This window comes from Pollicipes pollicipes, unplaced genomic scaffold, assembly GCF_011947565.3.
Source record: "Pollicipes pollicipes isolate AB1234 unplaced genomic scaffold, Ppol_2.1 Scaffold_4002;HRSCAF=4701_pilon_pilon_pilon, whole genome shotgun sequence".
Classification (NCBI taxonomy): Eukaryota; Metazoa; Arthropoda; class Thecostraca; order Pollicipedomorpha; family Pollicipedidae; genus Pollicipes; species Pollicipes pollicipes.
The window spans coordinates 8,064,821-8,075,090 of record NW_023596420.1 but is presented as its reverse complement, the minus strand read 5'-3'; the positions used below and the strand labels follow the sequence as shown (position 1 = coordinate 8,075,090).

Sequence of the window (10,270 nt, the reverse complement as noted above, 5' to 3'; positions counted from 1 at the left end):
GGTCGCGCCGCGCGCCTGCTGCTCGTGCTGGGGCGGGCTGCTCTGATGCTGCGATTGTCCAGTCCCACCCACTTATCAATGTGTCTCGTAGCAGTCTGTGGCCCTGCTGGTCCTCCTGTCCCTGTCATTCTCTGGCACTACCGTCGCCGTCATCCCCTGACTCTCTGTCCCCGTCATCCTCTGCTGCTGCTGTCCCCGTCATCCTCTGCTGCTGTGTCCCCGTCATCCCCTGACCCTTCTATCCCCGTCATCCTCTGCTGCTACTGTCGCCGTCATCCCTTGATTTTCTGTCCTCGTCATTCCCCGTCTCTGCTGTCGCCCTTTTCCCCAGCCAGTGCTGTCCTCCCCATTGAATGATCGTGCCCGGGGACTGTGCATTTGTAAAGCAAGTAATAACGTTTTCAATAGGCGCCGACCACAAAGAAACGTGCGTATGGTTCTGGGCCTTGGCTTTGGGCTTTACCCGCCAGACTGTGACCAAGCGACGTGCAGTCCACCGACACATCGACGCTGGGGGAGATGGTCAGCACCGCTGGGGCTGGCCAGGGCAGGACCGTGCTGTTGATGCATGCAGCCCACCGTCACATCGACGCTGGGAGAGATGGTCAGCACCGCAGGGACCGGCCGGGCAGGACCCTGCTGTTGATGCGACGCTTTCTGTTTCAGGTGATAGCAATGGCAGCTTCGGGGTGGTTTACCAGGCAAAACTGTGTGATACGGGCGAGCTGGTGGCGATCAAAAAAGTGTTGCAAGACAAGCGATTTAAGGTGAGGGAATAGGCCGCCGCTCGTGGTGGAGGGCTCACGAACGGTGGCTAAAGATGGACAGCAGACCAGTCAGGGCTCCAGTGTCGCTTATGAAGGGTTGAAGGCGGCTGTGTGTATCCACGACTGTCGTCACGTGAGGCGGGGTCTCGGTGTTGGTAGTAGTAGCGTCACGTGCGTCACGTTTGCTGAATGCGTCCCTCTCGTGCCGTCTGCGGGTACGAAGCCATTTGTTGTTGGCACACATATTCCTGAGGTGTTCTTCTCACATTTGGGAACGTTTAAGTGACAGCCTGTAAGTTTTTTTTTCGTTTGCTGGCGCCTTGCGCGTGCCTGAGCCTGGGTTTCGTCTGGGTGAAAGTGGCGCAATATTTGTTCAGCCGAAGTCTCAGAGGCGTACGTGAGTCTCAGATGAGATCCAGTGAGCGGCGTCACGCATCCTGCAGGGAACTGTTGCCCTTGCGTGTGCCAGCGGCAGGCCGGCGGAGTAAAGCGGCGTCGTTAGTCCTGCAAAACCCGCCATCACCATCAAGGCCAGATGCCGCCCGCGGAGCAACAGCTCATTTGCTGGCACTTGTGGTTTGCTTTTGGCGCGTTACGGACCCAGAATTGAGGAGATGGCACTGGGCACGTTATTAAGCGAAGTGCCGCTACTCACAGCATTTTTCATTCATTAAAATCATATCGATGTTTTTATCAGCTGGCAAACCATATCTACCATAGAAAATGACGCCTCAAAACGATTCCATATGACGTACTGTATTCCAGTGAGTACATGATGCGGAACTACTTGTTTGTAAATAGCCGCGGCCGGCGGTATTTTGGGTTAGACTGCTGCCCGTGGTCTTGCTCCGTGTAGTGAAGCGCTGATTTAATTACAAATTAGCAAGGAACTACGCCAGGATTTGCGTAGCCGCTTCGATTTGCCGGGCCGTCAGTGTGTGTAGGATAGCAGTCCTTGCTGCTATTTGCCGCTGGCCGTCGCCCAGTGCACTGTGTTTATGCGCGGCAGGGAGTGAAGTTATCCGGCGTTGCTTCATTAAGAGACGCCGATTATTTGCCATGGTTTAAGCCTGACAGTCGGCCGCTCTGGCGACAAGTGGTGAAACATTCAGGTATCGGTGTTTATCGCTACCTATCGGTGCTTGCACTTACGGGCTGTACCACTGCCGCTTCGTGCGTTCCGCTAGTGTTTGCGATCCTTCAGGACTAGTTGGCACCAACGCTGAATACTGAGCGCCTTTGCTGCAGTTTGGGTCCAAATGCGCCGAAGGCACATTAGTGCAGGTTCAAGCAAACAGGGGAAATGTCAACGCTTCGAACGCTGGCATCGAGCCGCGCTCTCGCATCATTATAACATGCCAGTTCTAAACTGGGTTCGGATCGAAGTTGGCGCTGTCTCCAATCGGCCTATGCATCGATTCGCCGGCCTGCAAGGAGTGCTGTGGGGCGTGGCCTTCTCTAATGAATCCAATCTGTCCGTTGACGCGCTTTTTGCCCTGTTTTCAGAACCGGGAGCTGCAGATAATGAGGAAGCTGGAACATTGCAACATCGTGAAACTAAAATACTTCTTCTACTCGAGTGGGGACCAGGTCAGAATGCCTGAGGCTCTTTTGCTGTCGTCGTCGAAGACGCTCTCTTTTCTGTGTCCATCAAAATGTTGATATTTTGTCGGGGCGAGTGTCTTTATGTTGGCCACTTGGGTGGCAAGGTTGTCAATATTTGGTTCATGCCATTACACCCTCGGCTTGGGGCTCACTGCCTGTTGCCCCTTCCTCAAAATAGACCAATCAGCGTCGAACCGAGCTGCTGTCCACCCAGCACCAAAGCGTCCTAAGCTTGACAAATGGGCCGGACAGGTCAGATGTTTGGGTTCGAAGTCAAAGGGCAACGGATTAGCGCCATCGACTTGCGCGTGTAGGGCGGCAGAGAGCCAACATTCTGGTAGCATGCAGTTATGTTTACCTCCTGCACAGCTTGCTGGATGAGCTTTGGAACACTGTGGGGGGGGGGGGGGGCGGCTGCGGGTTCCGCTTAAAGGTTGCATTGTCCGCAAGTGGCTGTCCAGTGATCGAAAAGGATTCCAGGCATTGCTGCCTGCGACTGGTGCGTGTGCTCGTGTCTGGACTGTCCAAACGGCGTGATGTGAGCTAACCGGTGTGTAGACCATCCGGCGTCCGAATACGGAGGTGCCGCTCATGTCCGTGTCTGTGCTGGCTGAATATGATTTTCGTTCCGCGTCCGTCGCTTCATCCATTCTCCACGCGCGTGCCGGACCGGGAGACCCCATCAACGCGCCGTCAACCCGAGCTCTCCACCACCACCGGGCGACAGGACCGGCCTCCCCGGGCCCGTGGACCAGGCGGGCGGCTGGCCGCCGGCTGGGGCGGCCGGTGCCGTCCCCGCCGGCGGCCCGTGGACCGGGCGGGCGGCTGGCCGCCGGCTGGGGCGGCCGGTGCCGTCCCCGCCGGCGGCCCGTGGACCCAGGCGGGCGGCTGGCCGCCGGCTGGGGCGGCCGGTGCCGTCCCCGCCGGCGGCCCGTGGACCAGGCGGGGCGGCTGGCCGCCGGCTGGGGCGGCCGGTGCCGTCGCCGCCGGCGGCCCCGACGACGGCCGTCACGGTGCGGCCCCGGCGGCCGTCGCCGCCGCTGGGCCGGAATCGATGCCGCCCAATCGGCGCCGGCCGGCGCGGCGGTCGTGCCGTGCCGGCCCGCCGTCACGGCACGTGCCGGTGACGGCGGCGTGACGCGGGGAACCCCGCCCTGCGGCCGCCGGCGGTGTGTGACGGGACGCTGCCACGCCGGGCTGTCGGCACTGGGCGGCGCTCGCACGGGTCGCTGCCGCGTCCGGTGCGGCGGCGGGGAGCCCCGGGGGACGGCGTCGTCCGCCCCGGCGCCGCTCCCGTGACCGCCGCCACGCCCCGGACCACGTCAGGCGCCGCACCGGCCGGCGCCGGCGCCGGCCCGCAGCCCCGCACCTCGCCGCGGCTCGGTCTGACGTGGCTGGGCCGCAGCGCCGCACCTCGCCGCGGCTCGGACTGACGTCGCCGGGCCGCAGCGCCGCGTCACCGGGATCGGATCGAACGTGAAGTGGCGGCCACTCGCAGAGCCGTTCCTTCCGAGCTCGCTCGATCGCTCGGGACATTTCGGCTGCCATCCAATCTCGAATACCCGTCTCCTGGCCGGGAAGTATGCCGGCCGGCAGCACCGACCGACGGCTGTCCGGGGGCGGTCGCGTCTGGGCGACGGCGGTAACGGCGGCGCTCCTCGTCCGATCTGGAGCGCCGCAGCAGGTGTGCGCCCCGCCGTCCCACCTCTGACCGGCGGCGCGTCCGTCGACAGGGCATCGCCACACCCGGCGGCCGCCGTCCCCGACGCTCAACGGTGGCTGCCGAGCCGCGGCGTGGGCGAAAGCCTGCTGAATCACGGAGTTGGGGTGTCCTCGTGTCGCGTTGGTCTGCACCCACGGCCACCGAACGAGCACCCAGTGGTGCCTGGGACGGTGAACGGCAGGAGCCGTTCCAGCGGCGCTGGCGTGTAGGAATCACGGGTGAAATGGCATTGGCAGCGGTCTTGCGTGGTGAACGGTTTTGTTCTAATCTCTGTTCGGTGTACGTGACGTCATTCGCAGTTTGCTGTGGATCATTTCGCTGACGTGGGTTTTGCGATGGTGCGGTTTGCGGCGCCTGGAGCCGGTAAGCATGCGTCATCACCATCTCACGAGAAGCTCGGACTCCTGTGTAGAGCCGTGGGTCAGCTGGTTTCTCGTCACCCACGGCCGGTCACGTGATGCACGTGACAGATGTGGCTTACGAGACTGTCGCCAGGATAGGATCTGGTGGCGCCCACGCGCCTGCCGCGCCGCGGCCGCCACACGGCGCGCCGTCTCTGCCAGGATAGAGCCTAGTGACACCCACGCGCCTGCCGCGCCGCGGCCGCCACACAGCGCGCCGTCTCTGCCAGGATAGAGCCTAGTGACACCCACGCGCCGGCCGCGCCACGGCCGCCACACAGCGCGCCGTCTCTGCCAGCTGATCTGATAGGCCGTCTGCAGCGCGGTCCCTCGCGCCGCGGCCGCCCGGCCGTCCTGCCGCCTCCGCTGTCGGCGTGCCCTTGACCTCCGGGCGTGTCTGCGGCCGTCCCGGCCCGGTCCGGTCCGGTCCGGCGCCGTCGGTCGCCTGCATCCGCTCTCCCGATGGTACCTGTTGTGTGATCGATCGCTCTGCGCTGCGTGAACTGCTGGTGTCTGACGCTGGGCTGGGAACTGCTCCTGTCCGGTCCTGGTCTGACTGGAGCTGCTGCGTCGTCCGTCCCGTTTAGTTGGCGAGTGGCGTTGTCTGCTGTGCTCTGGTGGCAACCGAGGCTTTCGTCTGCTCTGACCGTGTGCAGTGTGCCCTCCGCTCTGTTCTGTCCTGGCATGAACCGTCGTTTGTTCCGTGCGGATGGGAGCTGCCGTTTCTCATCCTGGAGGGCGGGGATGTTGCTCTGTTAAGAACTTCTGCGGTCTGTTCCGTTCGAGGATGCGAAGTGCTCTTGTTTTTTGTCTTCCTTTTTGCTCCGGGTTGTCACAGCTGCCGTCAGTTCTGGCTGGTGTGAATTGTATTGATAGCAGACCCTCTTTCAGACTGCATCTGTATCAACATCATACCATACACTCTTGATTGTCGGGAAGAGTCAGTCACCGCCGCGGCTTGGTATTTCATTTGAGTTTGAGACTACGGTCAAGAGTGTACGGTGTAACATCGGTGTAAACTGCCGTTGTTCGGTCCAGTCCGCCAGACCAAGCAGCAGTGACCAGCAGCACCGGCTGGCAGCCGTTGTGGTGTTCCGTGCCGGGCCGTGAGACGCCGCTGACGGCATGGACGCTGTGCGCCGCAGGCCGACGAGGTGTACCTCAACCTGGTGCTCGAGTACCTGCCCGAGACGGTGTACAAGGTATCGCGCCACTACAACCGCTCCCGCCAGACCATCCCCATCAGCTTCATCAAGGTGAGCGGCCGCCCCCAGTGCCGGGGAGGGGAGGAGGCGAGGGCCCGGGAGCGCGCCGCCGAGGTGGCCGTCTCCGGACGCCGCTGGGTGTTCCGCGCCTGTTCGGTGTGTGTGTGAGTGTGCCACGGCGGGGGTCGTCCGGGCGGGGGGATGGCTGGGCAGGCTCGCCAGTGCGCTGGCAGCGCGGCAGGACAGACGCCGCTGTACCCCCGGACGGGGGGATAGCTGGGCGGGCTCGCCAGTGCGCTGGCAGCGCGGCAGGACAGACGCCGCTGTACCCCCGGACGGGGGGATAGCTGGGCGGGCTCGCCAGTGCGCTGGCAGCGCGGCAGGACAGACGCCGCTGTACCCCCGGACGGGGGGATAGCTGGGCGGGCTCGCCAGTGCGCTGGCAGCGCGGCAGGACAGACGCCGCTGTACCCCCGGACGGGGGGATAGCTGGGCAGGCTCGCCAGTGCGCTGACAGCGCGGCAGGACAGACGCCGCTGTACTCCCGGACGGGGGGATAGCTGGGCAGGCTCGCCAGCGTGCTGACAGAGCGGCAGGACAGGCGCCGCTGCACACGTGGACAAGAGGGAGTTATGGGACGGCTGTTTGCTTATGGCCGACGGAGGAGGAGGCGCCCGTCCGCCCGCCCGCCCGCCCGCTGGCGGGGCTGTGGATGGCGCTCGCGTGAGGCCCGCGGTAAATATTTGAGGCGGCTGTAAACCCTGTCACGACGGTGAGGGAAGAGCCCGGTTCGGGCGACCATCGGGGCCGCGCCCTCGGCCGGTCGCCAGTTTAGACAGGCTGTTAGCGGGCTTCCCGCCCCTCCCTTCCCTCCCCCTCCATCACCGGGCGTCCGCCCGCGTTCTGTCCCGTCCTTCCGTCGTCGGCTGGGCTGGCGCCCGGACGGTCGCGCCGCCGGATGGTCCGTGGCGGTACTGTTAGGCGATGAATCATACAGGAAGGTTCCGCCGGCCGGTGCCCGGTCATGTGCGAATAAGGCCGATGTGTGCATTGTACGACTGTTTTTAGCGAGCGTGGTGACTCATCGATGTCGATTGCTGCGGAAGCTCCCAGGGAACATGTCAGTAAGTTCTCATGGAAGGCTAGCAACACAACTGAGACGCTCTATGCGAAGTAAAATATCGCCTTGGGTGCGTTGCTCGTTTCCTTCCCCCCCCCCCCCCCCCCCCTCGTCGCCAAGCGCGTGTTCGGCTGGTGACCATCCCGCGCGTGCCCGCCTGCAGCTGTACATGTACCAGCTGTTCCGGTCGCTGGCGTACATCCACTCGCTGGGCATCTGCCACCGGGACATCAAGCCGCAGAACCTGCTGCTGGACCCGGAGTCGGGCGTGCTGAAGCTGATCGACTTCGGCAGCGCCAAGGTGCTGGTGGCCGGCGAGCCGAACGTGTCGTACATCTGCTCGCGCTACTACCGCGCGCCCGAGCTAATCTTCGGCGCTACCAACTACACGACCAACATCGGTGGGTGAGCGGTGGTGGCGGGCCGAGGCCGCGCCTGGCTGACATAAGTCGGCGAGAAGCCCGGAGAGCGCGCGCGTTGCTGCCGGACGAGCGCCGTTGGCGCCGGTATGGCCTGGCCTCGGCGGGCGTGGGTGCCGAGTCTTGGTGTAGTGCTGCTGACGGCTCTGCAGTAGGGTGGTGGTGACTGCTTGGGTACCGTGGGCGGTACTTACCGTGCGGCTCTGTAAACGTCGCGTGATGCCGACTGGACCTGTGCTGTGCTGTGCCGCCGTGCTGTCCCGACGGGGCCCCTGAGCTGTGCTGGTGACCTGAGCTGTGCTGTGCTGTGCCGCCGTCTTGTCCCAACGTGTGCCGTGACCTGTGCCGCTGGCCTGACCTGCGCTGGTGACCTGAGCTGAGCTGAGCTGACCGAGCTGCGGTGCCGCCGGCAGACGTCTGGAGTGCCGGCTGCGTGCTGGCCGAGCTGCTGCTGGGCCAGCCCATCTTCCCGGGGGACAGCGGTGTCGACCAGCTGGTCGAGATCATCAAGGTGCTGGGCACGCCCACGCGCGAGCAGCTGGGCGAGATGAACCCCAACTACACCGAGTTCAAGTTCCCGCAGATCTGCGCCCACCCCTGGCAGAAGGTGAGAGCGGCGGCCGGAGACGAGAGCTTCCGCGGCTCGGGCGCAGCTCGTCGGGCATGTGCGCGAGCGGTGGTGGGCTCTAGTCTCCGCGACGGTGGTATTTTATTCTCTCTGGCGGCCATCGGTGTGGAAAACCACGTCACTGGGGTTGGCGGGAGCACGCGCCGTGACGTTACGGGGCGGGGTGAACTGGGCGTCGCCGGGCTCACTCCGGTGTCAGGCGGTGTCGGACACTCGACGCTGCCAGCTGCCGGCGCCGGCGACGGACCGCACGGGGCGCCGGCGCGCCCGACGCCGCGTCGAGGCGCGCCGGACCGGCCGCGGTGTTGTTTCGCCCGCGGAGCTCGCCGCCGCCGGCGACGGCAGCCGGTGGCGCCATCCGCACGGTGTCGATAAGTCGATGTGGTGCGGGCCCCGATTGCGTGTCGGATCGCCACGCCGCGAGCTCGGCGGTTGGCACAGCCGGGCCGGTCGACGGGCTACGCTCGCATGCTGGAGCTATTACCGCGCCGCCGTCATTACGACCGGCGCGCTTTGCGGTGCCGAGTGGAAACGACAATTGCGGTGCTAAAGTCGGTAGTGCACGACTCGCCGCGTACGCAGGGCGACGTGCCGTTTGTGTTCTGGGACATTTCTCCCGTTTTTCACCACTACCGCGCGCATACGATTTTTGTGCCGCCTCTGAAATGCCTACTTCTGACGCCGCTCGTGTGTCTTCCTCGTTCTCTGTCCGACGTCCCCCCCCCCCCCCCTCCGGCCCCGAGAGTTGGCCCACCTGACGGGGCCGGGCCCGGCGGCGCCGCTGCAGGTGTTCCGGGCGCGCACGCCGCCCGAGGCCATCGAGCTGGTGTCACGGCTGCTGCAGTACACGCCCACCAGCCGCGCCTCGCCGCTGCAGGCGTGCGCGCACCCCTTCTTCGGCGAGCTGCGCGAGCCGCAGGCGCGCCTGCCCAGCGGCCGCCAGCTGCCGCCGCTCTTCAACTTCACCGAGCAGGGTCAGTTCCGGAATGGCGCGCAACGAGGGCGCTGAGTGCTCGGGCGGCCTGCCCACCTGCCGGGGTGGGCGTGAGAGAGCGCGGAGACCGCGGCGCTGCGTGTCGGGGGCACCCTTGTGCCCGGTTGCCCTGATCGGGGAGTGACGTAGGGTTCCGGATGGACACGTGATCCGGTATCATTGGTGTAAGTGATCGTACGAAAGGATCGTTGTAATGTGTGCGCTCCGGTTTAGAGTTGTGTGTCGTGAATGCTCGAATTGGGTCGCAGAACATGAAGAGGCAGCGCGGGATAATAGATTTAACGATGCCCGATTAAGGCCTGGTCGTCATGGCGCTCGTGTGCCCCGTTAATTCCCGTTCACGTCGCTGGCCGGCTAGCGAAGACGAGCATAAATCGAACCACAAACGGTCTCCCCGTTTCTGATCGGATCAGCTTTCGTCGCCGATGTGATCCGGCGGTGCAGTAGTGTCCAGGCCTAGACCGGTCTACGTAAAACGGTTCTGAAATGTGCCAGAACTATTCGATGTAAAAGACCTCACAGAAAACGACCGGCGCTCACCGTCGGGTACGGCCACGTTATCATCTGGCCGCCGGGCCGCGCCTCTCACGCCGTCCTGGCCGTCCGCAGAGCTGAAGGTGTGCCCGTCGCTGACTAGCACGCTGCTGCCGGCGCATGCGCGGAGTGGCTCGGAGGCAGAGGGCGCCGCCGCCGCCACCACGGACGCGGCCGGTGCCGGCGGCGGCGCCGACCCGGCCTCGCCCAGCGCCGCCAACGCCTGAGGAGCTGGAGAGGCCTGAGGAGCCGGCGTTGCCCTGTGACCGCCGCCGGCCGACCCGGCCTCGCCCAGCGCCGCCAACGCCTGAGGAGCTGGAGAGGCCTGAGGAGCCGGCGTTGCCCTGTGGCCGCCGCCGGCCGACCCGGCCTCGCCCAGCGCCGCCAACGCCTGAGGAGCTGGAGAGGCCTGAGGAGCCGGCGTTGCCCTGTGACCGCCGCCGGCGGCTGTCGCCCGGCCGTGACGGGTTAGAGGGCCTTCTCTCAGCGGGGGTCGGGCGGGCTGTGCCAGCAGCACCTGCGGCCCGCCGCACGGGCTACAGGGACGAGGTGCGAGGTGCAGGGACGGGTGGGGGGACGGCGCGTTGCGCGCTGGCGCATACCCGGCGCCCGGCGGGGGCGCGTACTGTGGCAATATTCACGCGTGACGTGCTTGATCAGTTGTTGCCGGTGTTTTGTGTGCCGCGGCGTGGCCCATTTACGCGTGCACTGCACGTGCCGAATGCACGCCTCGCGCGTACGTGCATAATGAATGAGGATGTGTTAAGACTTGTAGAGGATGCGGAGGACCAGGAGGACGCGTACCGCGGCCGGCCGGCCGGTCCAGGCCGGCGCTCGTCGCGCCTGCTCAGAGTCGTGCCATCGGGGACGAGGC

At 65.0% G+C, this 10,270-nt stretch overlaps 1 protein-coding gene across 1 annotated transcript; it reads left to right on the top strand.

The window, feature by feature from the left end:
- Positions 1-678: 678 nt before the first annotated feature.
- Positions 679-9,908, top strand: LOC119093870 (glycogen synthase kinase-3 beta). The gene is made up of 7 exons (XM_037216881.1): positions 679-767; positions 2,274-2,357; positions 5,642-5,752; positions 6,985-7,222; positions 7,654-7,847; positions 8,656-8,842; positions 9,472-9,908. The coding sequence occupies exons 2-7, from the start codon at positions 2,292-2,294 to the stop codon at positions 9,621-9,623; spliced, it is 948 nt and encodes a 315-aa protein (XP_037072776.1). The 5' UTR covers positions 679-767; positions 2,274-2,291; the 3' UTR covers positions 9,624-9,908.
- Positions 9,909-10,270: the final 362 nt, after the last annotated feature.

Coding starts and splice junctions, on each gene's coding strand:
- LOC119093870 (XM_037216881.1), top strand. CDS start 2,292: ATGAGGAAGCTGGAACATTGCAACATCGTGAAACTAAAATACTTCTTC. Junction 7,848..8,655: donor GCGCCCACCCCTGGCAGAAG/GTGAGAGCGGCG, acceptor GCGCCGCTGCAG/GTGTTCCGGGCGCGCACGCC. Junction 8,843..9,471: donor CTTCAACTTCACCGAGCAGG/GTCAGTTCCGGA, acceptor GGCCGTCCGCAG/AGCTGAAGGTGTGCCCGTCG.